At 42.3% G+C, this 19,224-nt stretch overlaps 1 protein-coding gene and 1 long non-coding RNA gene across 6 annotated transcripts in view; one reads left to right on the top strand and one right to left on the bottom strand.

Annotated features, from left to right (window-relative positions):
* The first annotated feature begins 34 nt into the window (after positions 1 to 34).
* Positions 35 to 17,293, top strand: LOC117769386 (E3 ubiquitin-protein ligase RNF38-like). 5 transcript variants are annotated; one of them, XR_004615206.1, is made up of 13 exons: positions 35 to 1,462; positions 4,882 to 4,934; positions 5,076 to 5,257; positions 6,061 to 6,502; positions 7,309 to 7,449; positions 7,560 to 7,748; positions 8,842 to 9,003; positions 9,090 to 9,193; positions 9,746 to 9,827; positions 10,165 to 10,286; positions 10,666 to 10,765; positions 11,405 to 11,569; positions 17,272 to 17,293. XR_004615206.1 is itself a non-coding variant. In XM_034598260.1 (12 exons), the coding sequence occupies exons 1-12, from the start codon at positions 1,174 to 1,176 to the stop codon at positions 11,465 to 11,467; spliced, it is 1,929 nt and encodes a 642-aa protein (XP_034454151.1). In that variant the 5' UTR covers positions 35 to 1,173; the 3' UTR covers positions 11,468 to 12,488. The 5 variants fall into 5 exon arrangements, 2 of the variants coding, with proteins under 2 accessions (XP_034454151.1, XP_034454152.1); XR_004615203.1 differs by having other exon boundaries at positions 17,262 to 17,283; XR_004615204.1 differs by lacking the exon at positions 17,272 to 17,293 and adding an exon at positions 16,894 to 16,913.
* The window catches only part of LOC117769389, a 17,040-nt gene continuing 9,256 nt past the window's right edge, over positions 11,441 to 19,224 (bottom strand). The window contains exon 3 of the long non-coding RNA XR_004615208.1: positions 11,441 to 11,552. This is a non-coding gene — a long non-coding RNA (uncharacterized LOC117769389). The remainder of the gene's footprint in view (positions 11,553 to 19,224) is intronic.

Here is a 19,224-nt window from a genome sequence, read left to right as displayed (position 1 = left end):
CAGCGTCACGTCTCTCTGCGGTCGATTGGTTGCGACTCGGCAGGGATGTGAAACTCCCATTGATCGATCTCCACTACGCTCCCTGCTGACCAGAGAAAACAGCGAAAGCGAGAGGGGATTTAAATGGGACAAACATCGTCCGCCGTGTTTGACGGATAACGTAGCTATCTGCGTCCGCCCCCCCCCACGCTACCCGAGGTAATCCGCTATTAGCTCCGTTGGACGACGAGACTCACGTTAACACGGCGCGACGCTAGCTAGCTTGTAATGTCGGCACTGTTGGACTTGTTTTCCCCTCCAGACCCCGCTTCCTTTTAGCCTCGGGCTAGCTGGAAAATCGAAATTGTGCCACTGAACGCGCAGGTATAGTCAGCCGACGCGAAGGGGTGTAACTCGACCTCGCACAGCGGGCTACTCGTCGCAGTTTAGCCGTAATTTATCCACGAACCTATGCTAATAACTTTGCTTCACGGCCAGCTACCAGGGCGGCGGGTTTCTTTTAGTTTGCTAACGCTCGACAGCTAGCCATCTTGCCTGTGCTGGGGGATCTAAGTATTAAACTTGGCTAGCTTTTGCTGGGAAATATATTTACTTCAACTTAGCAGTTGCCCGTTAATGGATAATTATCTCATTTGTTGAGGACCACATTGCTTTCAACCATTGCCTTTAAAAACACTTTATTCTACTGTGTGAAAGCCTGACACTGGTCCTCCGTGAACAGACAATAGAGAACCTGAGACTTGCTCAGTTGTTGCTCCGCTAACGACGGGAACTACCCATAACAACACAGAATAATGATTGTAGTTTGTTACTAGTTTAATGACTATATTTTTATACGTATGCACTTTCATAAGTCGTCAAGTAAATACGCGTTTTTCGTTCAGCTGACCCGCACAGACAGCCAGGGGAGAGACTGGATGGAGCCGATGCTGCTTGTGCGACATACGAGGTTTGTGCTTCCCTGAGCCCGCTGCTCCCAGGTGTCTCCCCTCGGTCGATTTCAACAGCAGCTTTAGATGTGTCAGAAAACACGAGCAGTGACCGGGCATCGTCAGCGGTAACTCGGCGGATCGACAGACGCGCAGAGGCGGGAGGCTCCTGTCCCTTTCTCCAGCCCACCTTCATCACGTCCATCCACCACCACCGCCCTCATCATCCTCCTCTTCTCCAGCCATGGACCCCCCGAGGACTCGGTCGCGGTCTCGGTCCGGCTTCTATCATTTCGGCATGAACGGCAGCGTTGGAGGCAACGGCGGCGGTAACGCTGTCGGCAGCGGGAGCTTGATGAACGCCAGCGGAGGCGCGGTGAGCTACCCGCCGCAGAGCAACCCCGGCTGGGCGCCCCACCACCACGGTGGTCGTAGCTACTCGGAGGGCCAGCAGCAGCACACCCAGGGGAGCTACATGTCCGCGGGGGCGCCGCGCCACTCCTCGCTCGGAGCTCACAGACACCCCGGGGCCGGTAAGCTGGCTTCAGTAAACAGGGCCTGCAGCCCGGGCTAGATGCATCATTGCACACACTCGCACAGGATACACCCCCTGGGGGATGCATGCAGACCACTGGCAGCTTAACAGGCTTTGAGACATTTAACTAAAAGGTTTGGTGCTTTCACTGCCAGGTGTTGTTTGAAAGGCCAGCTATATGCCATGTCAGTAGATCCAACAGAGGCTTAGCTTTAGAGGGTCGAGTAGCATTTACCTAAGTAAACAGAGCGCACCAGGTTCCTGAACTTCCTGTCCTGGATGTCACTACCTGGCTTCATAGTTGCACTGCAAATGATCCTGACCCTCAGTTGGCCAACTCAGTTGGAGTTATGCACTGCAAAAAATTCCCCTTGCAAAGTCCAGGAATGGTGTGGCTGAAGGCCTGAGGCTCATATTGTGTTACTCATGTGGAGTCCAGGGATATATGCATTTCCTAGTGGTTTAACCATGCTACATAGTCCCCCCCCCCCCAGTCTCTATTAGATCTGTTTGAAAATAGTCTGATTGAAAGAGCACACACTCTTTGTTTTGAAATGTAAGCTCTGTCTAGATAGTGATTTTCCATGCTGCCATAGTCGTCATAGCAGTTCAGCATAAATCTTCATGCTATTCAACTTACATTTAAGCCTATATACAAATCTCTACATTGTCCCAAACTAGTCAAACTGGGTTGTCCTCAGTAGTTCAGTGCTGGGCAAAGATTGATGTTGTACTTTAAAAGCAAACATAAATAAACAAGGGAATTAACAGCAGATTAGATGATGGTTCCTTCACTTTAAGTCAGATTGATTTATATTGCCCAGTATCAGTAAAACAGTGACTCAATTGACTTGTCATGCCCACAAGCAGCAGTAGTTCCCTCCTGTCAAAAAGAAAAAGAAAAAACTCCCCAAAACATTGAAGGAATTAGAGAGAGAAACAAATGAAGCTGATATAGCAGCTAATTAAATGCACAACTTCAGTTCAGCTTCCTTTCATTGATCTCATAGACACCAGGTTGACAGCAGGTTTCCATTGCTGACTATTGGAAAGTGTCTGGAGAAACCTTCTGTTACACCAGATTGGATCCCCTCAAAGGCTAAAAAGTGCTTTGAATGAATTAAAGCGGTCTTTTAATGGGCCTCTGTAATAGTAGCACTGTTGCCAAACACCCAAAATAACCCAGACAGAGGGGACACACGCACACAGAAACGCATGCTTCTTAAATTGAAAGACTACAGAGACGTTTGTGTGAATGTCCCTGCTGTGTGTGGTGCTTTCTTCCTCTTAGCAGCTGCACATGCCTCTTTGTCAAAGGCTGGGGTCTGCGTGTGACGTGTTCCGCTTGTACGGTGTACATCGCAGATTTCCTCTTTGCCCATGCTGCTTTGTTGTCGTACATGTCACAGTATTATGCCCCTCGGTACCACTGTATGCAGGAAGTTTCAGGATTGGTTTGGAGGATGTTTTGAAAATATGTCCCTGTCAAATTTTGTTCTCCTCCCCCTCTACCACTCCCCAACTTTCAAGAAATGACTGTTGCATCTCACAACGTGCAAGCATTGCAATTTAATAGCAACCGGTTTCTGAGACATTCATTAATACTGTCATGAAACCTCTACAGAATATGCGGGTAAAATAGGTTGTTCTTTATTTTTGGCCTGTTTCTTATAAATAATAGTTCACGTCTCTGTATCTAAGAATAAGAACAGGAGAAAAATGCTACTTGGTGACAGCTGATACTCAAAAGTTTTCTACCCTGCCTGAGTGGGTGTCAGTCTTGAAAGAAATGGTGTCAGTCTTCCCCAGCAGCCATGCTCGGGGGAAGCAAGGTCATGTGCTCGCCAGCAGAACCCGTCCAGTCTGGCTCACCATCCCCTCTCTTGTGGCCCCGGGGTGAATCAGCATTAACAGACCTAGTTCTGCGCAAAACACATCGGCGGCCAAGTCCCAGAACCCTATGAGGTTTAAAGAAAAAGGGATAGCAGATGAATAAAGATGTGAGCCAGCGTGTTGGCCCTCCTGTCGACTTGTCAGTCAACCAAGCGTCCCTCTGTTCTCTGCAGCCACTAGCAGGCCGTCTTTGAGCTGTCACTATCGGCAGACTTCACATGGCTCTGGAGTGGTGTCGTAAAGACAAGAAAAGGGTGGGGGGGCTGGATCCTAGATTAGTTTTTTCTCCCTCTGAGAAGGCTGAAGGGGCTGTTTGCATGAGGGAGAAATGGTTAGGGGTAAACAGAACGAGATGAGGGGAGGATAATTTTTTTCTCTTTTTGGTGATTAAAGGTTTTTAGGGGGGGACTGCTTGGAGGAAAGTCTTGTCAGCTGCGTTCAAGGACATCCTCCTTAAGCTGCTGAAATGTCTGTGTGCACATGCTGCATCTAGACTGCACATGTGGACTCTCAGATAAACAGCTGGGAGAGTATTGTGTTGGTCTGAGATTATGTTCGTGGCCTCAGAGCGTTATTCAGTGATGTATTTGAATGTTTTCAAACTCTTCATATTAAGGAGTCTTTTTGTGGTGGCCTCTTGATCTTTGGAGAGATTGTTATCACTTATTCCTCCACCACGAGGAAAAAAACAGGCACGAAATATGGTGCTTTCTGGTAATGGTTAATTTCGAAGGGAAATACTACAGTTTCCGTGATAGTTATTATTTTGTTTGAGTGTATAAAATGTAAAAAAAAGTTTTTATTTTTATTAACCATCCAAAACTAGAAGAAATTTGTACAATAATGCAAATTTTAACATCTGACAAGCTGAAACCTGATATCTGTCAGTGTTTGTGTTTGATAAAGCACTTATGCAGTTACACTGATGCAGATTTACTTTCTTTCAATGGACTAAATCAATCCATGAACCTCTACATAGTACACCAAAAGTGATGTTGACGAGGAGCTGATGTCAGAAGACAAAAGTTATAATCCAGACTCAACATATAACATGGGCTGTAACTTGGCCAGGTTTGATTGTGGACCCGTCTGTTACTGGGAGTAGCGTGGCGGACTTTCATGTTGGATCAGAGGGAAGGATTTGTCTATGAGAGTCAGAGAAGATGAGTCCATGGTGACATCTTCCAGAGATGGCTTCCTTCCTTGTCTGCCTGTTTAAAGCAGGGAATGTAAAGGCTGCTCTGGAAGACAGGCCCTAAGTGACATCAGGGGACCAAGACATTTCTGTTGTCACTGTTGGATATGGTGGTGTTAGGTCTGTACAACTGTTCAAGCAAATCAGCCAGGCTGTAACAAGATATTGACTTTTTGGCATCCAGTGTGGCGTTAGAATGGGGAAATGAAAAACCAAAGACAACCAGCTGCTTCTGTGTTGGTTTAGAAACTGTACGTCCACGTCTCTTGTGATGTTTTTTTTTCAGCGCTCTTATCTGATTGTGATTTTATTTCCTCTGTGGCCTGCAGGAGGAGTGCTTCATTTTCATCCGGATAATGTGTGCAATGACGACCGGGACAAAGTAAGTAGGAAACATGACCAGTGTCCGTTGCCTCTGCTTTGCTCCTGGTTTGAATAGAACTTGTATGTCATTGTTTTCTCTCTCATTCATTCTCCTCTTTTGTATGCCCTCTTTATCTTCTGCCCTCACCTCTGTGTGCAGATGGAAGACAGCCCAAGCCCGAAAAGGCAGCGTCTTTCCCAGCAGTCCATGTTGGATCTGAGCTCTGCACCTCCCTCCACTCCCTCCTCACCCATTCGTCCATGGGAGCTGCCTCCCAGTCGCAGACCACACCCCCACTACATGCCAGAGAGATGCCACACACCTGTTCGCAACCGCCGCAGGTAAGTATGTGTACATGTGTGATTAATAATACATATTACATTATTTTAATTACTAATCTGTGGATTGCTGATATAAAATGTCAAAAATATAATGATAACTCCCATCGCAAATTAAAAGATCCCAGATGTATATCTTGAAATGACTTGAAAATTTGAGAATATGGAACAAATAATAAATGTTTTCATGCAATAGACCAGAGTTCCCCAAAGTGAGGAGGCTTGAACCTCCCCCCCAAATATTCATATATTCAAATATTATTGTGGCCATAATCGTGTAGCCCGATCTTCTATTCACACATAAATTATACGCAAATCATACTTTAATAGACATATTTTAATATCTCTTATTTTAATTTTATTTATTTTGATGAATTTTCCTAAATGTAACTAAATTTTTACAGCCCAGTCTGAGACCCACCTGCTATACCCCCAAGGCCCACCAGTGGGCCACGGCGCACACTTAGGGAAAGTGCAAAAGACAGATGAAATCTTATAGTTATCTATCAGAATTTAATTTAATTTATTTATTTACTGCCTAATAGGCACTTGTGAAATCACTGAAATAAGGCTTTAAAAAAAAATATCTTGTCTCTATGTCTTCGCATGCTTCGATGTCAAAGGATCTGTCTTTCTTGAACACGTGGTAGAACTCTGAAAATCAGCAAATTTCTTTTTCCTTAGTCCTGCTCAGTGTTGGTTTAGTGTGGTCAGAAAGTTATACTCAAACCTAACATTTTGCAGTATGTGGCAGCTCCAGTATTTATGCTGAGAGAAATGAAGACCTCTTCTTTCTTCCCCTTCAGCCCTCCAATGAGACGCCAGCGTGGCCGGAGAGACCGTCTGACCCGCCACCACCACCACGCCCACAACAACCACCACCACTACAACAACAGTAACAACAACAACCACCACCACCACCACCACCATCACCACCCCAACGCCCACCATCATCACCACCACCTCCTGCACTCCCACCACGGCCCGTCGCCAGGCCACCAGGATGAAAACTACCGTCATCTGGCTCCTCCTCAGGGCTACCCACCTTACAGCCAGCAACCACCTCGAGGACCCGGGCCTGGGCCCGAGGAGCGTTCAGGTTACCATCCCCCAAACCCCTCCCCAAGACCCCTCCACCAGTCACCAAACCTGTCTCCGAGGCTGCTGCACCCAGCAGCCCACCCACAGCACCCACACCCTCACCCATCCCAGCATCAGAGCAGTTTGGTGCTGGACCTCCATGAGCAGGTGAGCAGCACATAGAGATGAGAAAGGACTAACATTATTCTAGAAAAACCTTGAAAATGAGAAAACAGGACTTTGTGTTTATGACATAGTTTGATTCTCAAAGGTCGTCCCTTCTTGTGCATTCTTGTCTCCTCGTGCTGAACCAGAATGAGACAGACTCACAAAACACTTTAGAGAAGGGAAAATGATACTACTACACATGAGAATGTTAACTTATTTTTAGCAAGATGTCGAAGATGTCAACTACTGTATTTCCATTCAACAAAACAAATTCAGCTTCATTTGTTTGTCTATTAACACTTCTAACTTGTGTGGGGAATAATTCAATGATTAATTTCGCTTCGTTAGAAGTGTTGTTTGTGTCATTGAACTTTTCAGAACTCCAAATACAAACAATTTTTTTTTTTTCTTAAGCATCTTATCCTGTATGTGACAAATAGCTTTTTTTATTCATCTAGGTTCATACCAGAATTAATATCCACACATTAGTGTCAGTTACAAAGGGAAAAGCCACTGGACGTTACACAAAATACCATTTTAACTTCATGACTTGTCCCACATCTAATTGTTCAGCTTTAAATTCAAACAAACTTCAATTTATTTTTATCGGTTTAAAAATGAAAGATGCAGAAAGACATTATGAACCAAATCCTTTCATGAGCATCATTAAATCACAAATGTACGAGTGATATTTTTGTTGTCATGAATTGAATGAGGTATTGATATGCTTTATTTGGTGCACAGATGTTGTGTTCTAAGTTTCAATGCAACGTTTGGAATCTTTCCCCCTCAATGTCAATATTCAGGGTTCAGCTCCTGTGTCGTATCCTCTGTCTCCTCCGGGAGCGCCGCCCGGGCTGCCTCCTCGCTCTGCCCCTCAGCAGATCCCAGCGTGCTCGGTGGTTTTCAGTGGACAGCACTACCCTGTCTGCAGTGTCCCTCCTCCTGTAAGAGATTAAATTCAGCTGTTTACATTTGACTGGATTTTCTTTATTTGATGCTTTCATTGTTGCTTACTTCCTTCATGACATCTTCTCTTTTTTTCTCTCTCCATCAGGTCCTTCAGACCTGTTCTGTGCAGCACTTACCAATGCCCTATCCCTTCCCATCCCTGCTGTCCAGTGACCCGACTTTCCTATTACCCCCTCCTCACCTCCCTCATCCCCCCACACACCTTTCCCACCACCCACCTCACTTGCCTCAGCCTGGACAGTTTGGACCCTATCCGACACAGCAGGCACGATCGGTGAGTCGGAACATGATTTTTCTTTCAGCCATAGCAAATCAGATGCATCTTTATGACATAGATTTTTAAAGACTCATGAGACGCTGGTATTTAACTTTCTATGTGTGCCTTAGAAAACCTTTTCTTCTTTTTTTTTTTTATACTAACAAAACCCTGTTTTCTTGTGTGGAAGTCAGCATCTTTCAGGAGCTTTAAATGTTCCACTTGCTTTAAGTGGAACATTTAACTGTATAAAATGCAGCAGTAAAGGTGCCCCACTATGTTAAAGTAAAATGGGTGATGCATATTTTATACAATAAACAATTTTCTTTCTTCTCCTTAAGCAGGAGCAGACAATTGGGGATAGTGTACGGTTTTATAATATATGAAGACTCGTAGTAAAATAGGCCATGGTGGCAGCATCATTTATAATAAAATGAGGTAAAACCACAGATGAAAACTAGACACATCTGTTGCTATTGGCTAAAGATAGCATGGAAACTATTGATTTAAAAACTCAATATTATGCACCAATGTTCAAATCCTGATTTTAAAAACCTGTATGCTCCCTGAAGTTCATGCTTGTTTAACTCCTCAAGCTAAAGCATATTGGAGTTTTTTTTTTTAAATGTCGTTCACGTTTGCCTTTTCTTAGTTTTTTTTATATTGACTGCTGATTGAATAAGTTGCACAAGAATACAAAGCAGTTTCAGACATTAATTGTTTAAATTAAACTCAATTATGCACCAGTATTATATTCAGTCGAACATATCTTTGCTTTTTTGCTTGGATTTTTGTTATATCTATGTAGAGTGTACTATTGTTTATGTTACATCCTGGGTGCCACGGTGGGGAAGGGGGTAGCACTCTTGTTACATCAAGAGGATTCTTGGAGTTTGCGTGTTCTCCTCGTGCCTGCGTTGGTTTTCTCTTGGTTCTCCAGTTTCCTCTCACAGTCCAGAGACATGCAGCTGAAGTTGAATGCTGACTCCACGTTATTTGTTTCCTCTGATAGACTGGAGACCAGCTGATTAGTTTTGATAGGCTCATTGTGGTTGAATTTCTTCTGTTGATGCGATTGCATGAAATTACGTTTGCCTCTTCTCTTCCGCAGCCATTACAAAGGATAGAGAATGACGTAGAGCTGCTTGGAGAGCACCTGTCTCTGGGTGCTGGGCTCCACTATCCGCCTGCCACGCACCCAGCCCTCAACCCACACTCCACACAGCTCCACTTCCTCTCCCATGATCCCCTGCCACAGGAGTTCTTCGGAGTGGTGAGCAATAAGAAGGAGTTGATAAAATGCATTTAAATTTTTTCTTTCCATAAATGATCTGACATATATTTGTTCTCACCCCTCAGTCCTATCCAAACTTCATTCCTCGGCGTCTCCCGGGGCGACGGTACCGTTCGCAACAGCCACTGCCACCTTCGCCTTACCACCCCAGCCTCCTGCCTTACTTCCTGTAAGTAGATCAGTACATGCATTCACTAAGATGAGACAGTTATGGTGAAAAAAGTTTTTCCTTTCTATTAGCAAAATAAACAGTAAATGACCTGATTTGATCACTTATACCTGAAGAACCATATAACAGATGATATCAAAACGTCTGATTTCAAAATGTGGTCGGATCATTGTATTTTGTTGAAACTTTCAATAGCAAAGGTCTTACATGGACAATATATATTTAGAGTCTTTTCCAAGAGAATAAATCTTTGAGTGGTCCTTAGTTATTAGTTAAATTGTGAAAACAGAAGAGAATCAAATGATTTAACAAAGGATTGGTTGCATAAGAGGATCCTGAGCCTTTCTCAGGCAGTTTCAAATCATGGTGAATAATGAATAAACAGAAATATATATATATAAAGTGAGAATAAATATTTCATGTAAGATGGTAAAATATAATTTTTTGGGGGGCAATTAACTTCATCTTGGATGCGAAGGCTATCAGAGCTTCTTTTTGTAGCTTTGAGTGAAGCTACTGCTACACATTATAGCTTCCCATCTCCTCCTGCAGTTCAATGCTGCCAGTCCAGCCCACAGGTCCTGCGATCAGCCTGGAGCTGGATGTCGACGATGGAGAGGTGGAAAACTATGAGGTTGGTCTTCATATGTCTGATTCTCTTGTCTGCTGGATGCAGACTCTGATTCTTGTGTTGTTACTCCTGCCATGGAGGTTAGGTTTTCATCCGTGTTTGTTTTTTCTTTTTGTCTTTAAATGCAACACAGGGAACATTTCTGTTAATTCTTCTGGCATTTTCCACTGTTTAGGAGTATATTTTATGACAAATTAATAATTTTGATTATCAAAACACTTCACTTTTTCCTTTAAATCTCTATTACAAGAACCAGACATCCTGTGTAGGATTATTCAGCCTTGTCTGAGGCAAAGGGTCTACTAAGTACCATTCTATTTGCTGATGATTTTCCCCTAAGGCTCTCCTGAACCTTGCTGAGCGTCTGGGAGAGGCCAAACTCAGAGGACTGACCAAGGGAGACATTGAACAGCTCCCCTCCTATCGGTTCAATCCAAATAACCATCAGTCTGAGCAAACACTGTGAGTGCCTTTTTACAGCCACAAGGTCATCAGCTGCTGAGAGGCTGAATTATTGTTAATTACATTTTCTGTTCACTGAGACAGAGAATAGGTGAACACAACGAGCACAATGTCCTAATTCTTGGCACACGTTTCACAAAGTATACGTATATATACACGTATAAGATGCTAGATGATCATAGACAGTTTCAGTTCTCTCACAATAGATTGTAAACTCATTTTCACATAAAAACTTTTCAGTCTCCAAGAGACATGGTCTCTTGAAAAAACGAATTCACCACATGATGTAGTTTTACAACTGGTCAACCTAAATGTCCTTTGTGTCACCTGGAGTTATTGTGTTGCAGTACTTTGCTTCATCGTATCTGTTGTGTTGCAGGTGTGTGGTGTGTATGAGTGATTTCGAGTCCCGTCAGCTGCTGCGAGTCCTGCCTTGCAGCCACGAGTTCCACGGGAAATGTGTCGACAAGTGGCTCAGGGTAAGTGTGTTTACCTTCCATGGCAAATCACGCGCTGTTCCTTTACATTTACATAGTTCAAGTAAATGGGTAAGTCTGGTTTTTAGTAAGTGACCAGGCAGTGCTGCGCGAGGAGTTCCAATAAAGTAAATTCCTTTTTTGTTCAAAGACACAAACGCGCTCTGTACAAGTCTGCATTAATTAAATGTCAGAAAGTGAGAGTCTCACTTTTCCAGAGATCTGTCAGATAACAGAAACAAACATCAGGCTTGTGTGTAAATGTTCCTAAATTCAGCTCAGAGGAGTCTGTGAAATTTTAAAAACCACACTAAACCCCAGGACGGGAACACCGGAACAATCTGCTCTACATAACTCCGCACAAGATTTCCTGCTGAAGGAAAAAAAGGCAACTTACTGTGTTAATCATGACATGGTCTTGTGATTTTTAGAGGGGTGACGCATTTTCCCAAGTGTCTGTGTGAATTGGGTTATGAGGATTGCAGTTCAGCAACAAATAAATGAAAAATATCTGAAATTTCAATGCGTAACTAGGTAGTTTAGTTGTTGTTCAAATAATGTATATAGTTTTAGAACGCCATTTTGTGTCATTCATATTTTGACGTGCTTCTAAACCCTTTTTCCCCCTCTGTCTGTCCTCAGGCCAACAGGACGTGTCCCATTTGTCGGGCCGATGCCTCAGAAGTTCAGAGAGACTCGGAGTGACCACTAGAGGGAGCCAGACACTCCTCCACTGTCTGTCCGACACGTTCAGTACTGCCTGCTCCTCATATAAAGATACACCTGCGTGCTCGTACACACACACACATGCACCAGTTCTTTGCCTTTTTGTACAGCACCCTCTCCTCCTTTGTTGTTCTTCCATTAATTCTGTTTAAGTTTCACTCTCCCTGAGATTTTCCCTCTTTCTCTGCCCTTTTCCAGTCAGTCTTTTTTCCTGCGATTTGTTTTTCTTGTACGTGTACATACACGCCGGTCCTCACATTTCTCAGTGAATGACCCACCATTCTCCAGTGGTGTGTATGTGTGTGTTCACATGCAGCACAACTGTGCAAGTGTTGTTTGGTCGGTCCTAGAGTGTGCGTGTGTGTGTGTGTGTGTCAGATTTTCTAGCTGTCCTGGAGCATGCCTGAGTTTCTGTTGTGTATCAGACAAGAAAAACATCTGAGAGTGACTGACTTGACTTCCTGTTTGTACGTTGATGCACTGTATGTCTGTATGCATACTGTCTGTATGTATGTTAGACTTTAATCCTTTTCTCTAGTTTGACACTAAGGGTCCATGCTGCCACTATACTTCTAATTTGCCTATTTGATCCGTTTTGTTTCAGCAGAGTTATTATTATTATTATTATTATTATTATTATTATTATTATTAATAATAAAAACTTCTAGGTGATTGTTTCATGCCTGGCAGTTACCTCATCTTTCTGGTTTTGGTTATTTTTCATTATAAGCGCTTCACAGTACTTCTTTGAAATTAAGCACAGTATATTATATATTTTTCTTTTCGTTTGATAGCAAAAATAAGTTTGTCTGTGACTTTGCAGTGGCACATGTGTTACATATATACATATATATATATATACTGTATAAATCTATGAATATCTGTATACCAAATAAAAGGCTTGATATTAACTTTTTAAACTTAGCATTTTGTATATGTTTGAAAATATTATTTCTACTCAGAATTAAGAGCTAGTGAAATAAATCAGGTGGTGTTTTTTTCATCCCTCTGTTGTAGTGCTGTTATTAAAATATGACAGACAGATTAACATGGACACCAACGTTCTGATATAAACTTGATCAAGACAATATTCTCAATAAGACACCGACATGGAAACTTTCTGATGACCTTAACCTGATAAGCAACAAACAAATGAAGGTGACGTAATCTGACTTTAGTCGCATTATGTAGACATCGCATTACAACGTCCTATTGGAGTTTGCAATTTAAAGAAAAATATATATATATAGCACTGGTAGCGTTTTGCATTCTTCTAGTTCAGGCTTGGGTTTTTAAATCCTGGTGGGAACCTGGAACACATGACATAGAGGATGCAATGCTGCCTCAAATCTTAATCAGATTATGCTCTCTAACATGCAATGACTTCCATTAGCAACTGGTGTACACATCATACTCTGAGAAATGTCTTATTCAGAATAAGATCAATAGTCAGATTATTGGTGTCCATGAACATTTTTGCCACTTACTTCAGACTGCCACTAGGCGGTGACACTGCTCTTTCAGACCACCCTCACTCTACATCAGCCCAAGCTGTTAACGGTTTTGCTTCCCCTCTTACATACACTGGTTTACATGTAGCCAATATATATGAAACACAAATTCAATACAGCAAGTTGAATAAAAAACATAACAGCACAGACCTATAAGACAATTATAGGTCTGTTTTATTCTTCATTCAGTCTGGGCTGTGTATAAATGGGCCATGTTTTCTTTTCTCTCAAGATAGTCAGCATCTCTAGGGGTTCCCATCTGAAGTACTGGGCTGGAGTTAGATTTTACACATGCAGAAATAAGTTCTAAATAATTTCTAGAGTCATAATAAGCTTTAAAGTAATTACTGTTGTCATAATAGGCCTTAGAAGAAGTCACTCGATTAATAATAATAAACCGTAATAATAGTCGATTCTGCAGCAGTCTCAAATAATACAGTGGAATTATTCAAAATAAAACTATAAGACAAACAAGCCGGTAAATTAATATAAACCAGGAGCTAATGAGGGTCACAGCTTAGGGTAGAATCTGATATGAATCCGAAACAAACATGGAACCAAGCATCCTACAAATTAAAAGCCATAGTGAAGGGCTTAACCGATAAGAGTTTCCTACTGAAATGCTCCTATTACATCAAATCGACAATGCAAATGTCTGCACACGGTGTGAAGGCAGAGAATCAGGTCGTCTACCTCTCAACACACGTCTGTTTCCCACAGTCGACGTACACATGTTTCCTTGTGTTTCCTGGGCAGCACACGCCTGTTGTCTTGTGAATATACAACAACCGCTTTAACACAGAATCTACAGGGGGACTCACAAAACAGATGACACCTCCAGGATTTACATCACCCACTGATACACTTTTACAAGCTACATGCGCAGAGCTGCTTCTGGCGCAGGGAACACGTCATTGTTTTTCAGTGGAGGAAATCTACAAAGCGCATTCGGGGAATGTGACAGAAAACACAGGCTCCAAGGGACATTTTTTATCTTTGCATATCGCCACTGATTAATGGAAACACACCCCTTTTTTATTTGTGTTTCCATTTCTGAGGGGCCCAAGGGGTCAAGGGGCTAAACTCATGTCTATGACTTGCTACATCTGGTCTTCTGAAATCCTGATATATAGGTGTATATATAGGTCTGATTACCACAATTTTTTACTTCCTATGTCTATATCTGCATTTACTGGTTTGTCTGTTTGTTAGTTAGCAGGTGAATGCAAAACTAAGCACAGATGACACTTGGTTGAAGGATGCAGTATGGGCCAGTGAAGGAACCATTACATTTTCAGTGGGATCAGGATCAGGGGGTGGATGCGGGACTTTTTTTTTTCACTTCCTTGTGAATGTTTTTTAAACATTTTCATTGATTTCTCAAAGAATAATTCCTGGAGCTATAGATGAATGTGGTTTCACAAGGGGACTGTTTGGCCTTGGTGGAGGCATGAACTCTACTGGGGCCCATTCTAGTTTGCATTTGGCTTTTAAACTGTAGTAAAGCAGTGGAACCACACAGGGAGGTGCTGCTTTGTGTCATCTGAAAGTCACGGAAGAAAGTGAGATAGTTTCTTTTCTTTGAGAAACACCGACGATGTACGTTCCGAGTTCATGTTTAATTAAATGAGAAGCCTCTTGGCCGTGGCCTGATGACTCACTGTCCTCCTGTCCCTGTCTTTCACTCTGTCCAACTTATCTGAATCTCTTAACCCCCTATTTTCTTGTTTTCTTTCCTTTTCCTCCACCGCTTCCATCCTTTCCCTCAGTGACTCTTCGTGCTCTTGTCCTCTTCATGCACTGTCCTCTGTTTTTTAATTGATTCTCTCTTTCAGTTCTCTTATTACTCTGTTCTTCCTCTCCTCTAATCTTTTCTGTTCTTCCACCCTCTCTCCTCTTCTCCTTCTATGCCTGTGCTGAGAACACCACCCACTCCTTTAACCCGCTTCCACTTTGGAGCGCTGAAGTGGAAATGATGGGGTTTTCTGCCTAAAACTGTCTTACCAGTTACTCAACTCAGGGAATAAACATTATTTGTCTTGTCTTGCTTCCTCCTGTGTCCTTACCAGGGTTGTTCGAGGCTGGAAGTGGGCTAGTCCTTTATGGCAGATCCGTCCGTCTTGAAGTTGTAAATTTTCTTTTGTTCCAAAAGGGAAAATACTCAGTATGTTGCAGTGTTTTTCTTAAAAGTAAAGTACCATTGGATTTAAATCAATTTAACACTATTATTGCAGTCATATACAGCTACAAAGTGTAATAAGGAATCTTAACAACACCATGTTCACTTTCACATTTTGAATTAAACTCTACATTGACGCAGTTGCTGCCCACGAGGGGTCCCACTGGTGAGAATTCTGGTTTGAACGTTCTCTTTGGTTGGTTGGTTGTGTGCCAGTCAATCATGCATGACGGGCTGCCCTGACTTCAGGCTGTGCTGGGAGCTGCCGACATGTTTCAGGGAGGTCGTTCGACAGCGGCTGTGAGGAAGAGGAACTTTATTCAACTCGGTTTAGGGTCCTTGGGAGGGGAAGAAGAAAATGTACATGAAGAGGAACTATCATAATTTCTTTGTTTGTCAGTGTCAACATCTCAAACAACATATTTATTAAATCTTCAGACAAATCAGACAACAGAGAAAACACAACATGCCTCCATACTGCTCGTGTGGTGTCATCAAGGTGTCCGCAAGCTCCGACATTCATATTCGACTCGAAACGAGGTCATTTACACCATGTTTTAAGCCTAAACGTCCACCGGAAGTGGCTAAGCTAGCCACTTTCTAGCTTAGCTAGCTTTTCGGTGAACTATCCCTTTAACTGAACCTCCTCCATGTTAAGTGGAGTGCATTAAGGGAAGTGGAAGTGGAGACGTGTCATCCACCTTTATTTACAGTCTATGCTCCAGACATGGTTTTAAGACACACATTATAAAAACTCTTCTTTCAAAAGTTAATTTAGAAAAGAGTTCTTAAAAATACATCCACTTCATGTTTACTGAAAAATCCAGTTTCTAACTTCATTGACAAGCTAGAGCACTGGAGACTCCATGTTTCCACATTACACTTGTATGTGTTGAATATTAGATGAAAACAGGTTTCCAAATTAGTTCTGATGTCATAAACTGAGAAACTTTCCCACTTCAGCAGATGAATATGAAAACAGCTTTTTTGTGTCAAACATCTAAAGACATCACCATCCTTCTCAGTGAAGCTCAAACGTACAAATAAAATAACAATAAGTTAAACACATTTTTGATCGGCGTGGCCCTTTAAATATCAGCGATGGTAAGACTATATGAGAAATAGGGTCAGGAAAAGTATATATGTAAGCAAAAAGCTGAATATAAGTCAATGCAATGTCCTCACAAGTGTGTCTGTATACAGTTGAAAAGTGAAAGGTTATATGTCAGCCATCTTTTTGCTGAAACAAGCTTCTGTAAAATCTCAGAGGAAAACCTTTGGAAAAACTGCTTAGATGGAGAAACACTGACTGTCAATGACTGTTTGACTGTTTTACAAAACGATACAACAAACATGATCGATCATTACGGCCTTTTTTGAGCAATCAAAAAAAAACTGACCAAAATAAGAGAAATGTTCTATCATCATTTTCAGTCTGTCCTTCGTCTGATGTCGAAACGAAGAGAGGAGAAGCTTTTACACCTCTGTGGTCTCTGCTCCGCTCCTCCTGCCAGCCTCCACTTTCAATGTGCAAATGTAACAATACGTGTGTGTGTATGTGTGTGTGTGTGCCGTGTAGACTGACCTGAGCTGACAGGTACATGGATTCTCCATCCTGTTTTTATATAAAAAGAAAATGTGGGCACTGTGCTCTGCCTGCTTCGGTTATATTCACACACACACACACACACACACACACACCCTCACATACAGACACACACACACACATATGCACAAACCTCTCTTCTTACCTTTTCTTCTTTCTTACATCTCACCGCTCTCGGCAGTGTGAGGGTTAAATGAAAATGCGTCAGCAGCTTCCTGAGTGAAATCTGTGTTTAATATTTATTTCATAGGGATTTCCCCATCCACACTCTGGCTGTTGGCCATGTCATCATGTTCTGAGCCGTCAAAGGCCATCACTGTTACTCGTGGGACATGAGATGTGTGTGTGTGTGTGAGAGCGAGAGAGAAAGAGACAGACATAATTATGAGCAAGAGTGCGCCGATAAATGTGTTGGATTGAAACCCTTCTCCTAACGTTCCTACTCCCACTGAGCCAGTGTGGCACTACATCACACACACACACACACACACACACACACACACACGCACACACACACACTTTGTAGGGTCTATGTTTAAAATGGTCCTCACACGCAGTGACCATGGACAGCAGGACCCTCCGGTGGTCTTCCCAGTCTGCTGGATAATTCCTTCTCCAGGGAGCTGGTGTGAGCCATGTAGAGAGGAGCAAAGTTCATGAAGTCAAAGTAAACACAGTCAGTGCGATTAGTTGTCTTCTGTAGTTAAAAAACATACTGTATAGTAATATTAGACAGCCCAAAAATGATACAGAAATTCAAATAAAATCTTGTCACTTACATTGTGTCTGCAGCATGGTGATGCAGTGTGAGCACTGTCGCTTCTGAGGGAGAATGTTGTGGGTTTGAAACACAGACTGTCTATAAAGGTTTAAACCAGCCGGCTGGGGCCAGTTTCCGTGTTCTTACTGCGGCGGTGTGAGTTTCCTGTGGGTCCTCCAGCTTCCTCCCACGGTCCAAGGCTTTGCTGATTGGCAACACTTAATTGCCTGTAGGTTTGTTAAAAATGAAAAGTTTTACACAAAGTTTTATGCCACCTTTGCCGCCCTTTTTCACAAATTTAAAAAAGACATCTTTGAAAATACATCCCTTCCTTTCTGCTGCATAGCTAGCATGGTGACCATCAATGGTGAGAAATGTTTTACTCCTAACGTTTTGACCATCTGCATGTTGCCACACCATCTCCTGTTGAAAAATAGCAGTTAACAGTTCTCATGTTGCCACATCCCACACATCTTATGATGTAACAGCATCAATTTAACATCAATTTACCCAGTAAAACACAAAATATTCTGTTGTGCAGATGAGTTTCTCCAACGTCCCTCTGGAAAAGCGTTTTCTGTAAGAATATACACACATGACTGTATGAATGCGTGCATGTGCACACCTAAAACAAATGGACACACACAGATACACTCACAAACACATCAAATATACTTTTAGTGCTGCAATGAATATGACTTAGGTTCTGAGATTAGAATTATATCTTGATATAAGAGACACCAAACATATTTGCCATCTCTCTATCCTATTGTCTTTACTCTTTCTCTTTGGTTATCATTTCAAAGCCCTCGTGTTTATGGTGCCACATCGTTTTTCTCCACTGATATGATATTATTTTAGATACTGAACGGTGCATCTGATGCCAGCTGGCCTGGGGATTTTTTTAAATCTGGGGTTTATGCTTGCTCATGCCAATATGTCAGGTCATAGAAATATAATTTATGGCTGTATTAAGGTGATAGTTCTGAGACAATGAAAATGGAAACGGGTCAAAGGGGCAAATGGGCCAATATGAGTCACATAAGATACAGTCTGACAGGGAGGATGGTACAGTTTGTGTCTCCTCAGAGATTTATGATGTCTCGGTGGTTTCGGTGGAAAGGAGGGAGCAAGACAAACAGTTTTAAGATGTGTGTTATGAGAGGTAACAGAAAAAGAAGCAATAGATCCAACATATTCTAAACGTTAACAAATGCGTCAATAAGTAAGAACTGTTGTCTAAAACATAAAACCATGAAAGATAAAAGATGTGATGATTTGCAATGAAGATACAATAAAGATGGAAATTAACGTAGCTATTTTGAAGATGGTTAATCTTTTTTTATTTCATGTTTTATTGCTTTAAGACAAACCTGTGTAGACGCCACAAAGAATTTCATAATTTCCAAAATGCAAGTGGTGCATCCGTCTGAGTGTACACGTGATTGTGCATGCCTGTACGTGTGTGTGTTTGTGTTTGCAGATGTGTCATTTCGGGACAAGGTGCTGGCTGCAGGCCCCACGGCACCCTAAGTCAGGTGTGATGAGGTCAACCTGCACACATGGTGAAATAACAAGTCAAGTATTTTTGTGTTGTCTCGTTGCTCTATGTTCACTGACTTGTGCTTAATTTGTTGTTGGAAAAAAGAACTTATTTGCCCTCAGTTCCTTTGGGGGTTA

The sequence above is a fragment of the Hippoglossus hippoglossus genome, chromosome 10 (assembly GCF_009819705.1).
Source record: "Hippoglossus hippoglossus isolate fHipHip1 chromosome 10, fHipHip1.pri, whole genome shotgun sequence".
In the NCBI taxonomy this organism is placed as follows: domain Eukaryota; kingdom Metazoa; phylum Chordata; class Actinopteri; order Pleuronectiformes; family Pleuronectidae; genus Hippoglossus; species Hippoglossus hippoglossus.
The sequence above is the reverse complement of the archived record's forward strand: the minus strand, read 5'-3'. Positions and strand labels throughout refer to the sequence as shown.

Coding starts and splice junctions, on each gene's coding strand:
- LOC117769386 (XM_034598260.1), top strand. CDS start 1,174: ATGGACCCCCCGAGGACTCGGTCGCGGTCTCGGTCCGGCTTCTATCAT. Junction 6,503..7,308: donor TGCTGGACCTCCATGAGCAG/GTGAGCAGCACA, acceptor GTCAATATTCAG/GGTTCAGCTCCTGTGTCGTA. Junction 7,749..8,841: donor CGACACAGCAGGCACGATCG/GTGAGTCGGAAC, acceptor TCTCTTCCGCAG/CCATTACAAAGGATAGAGAA.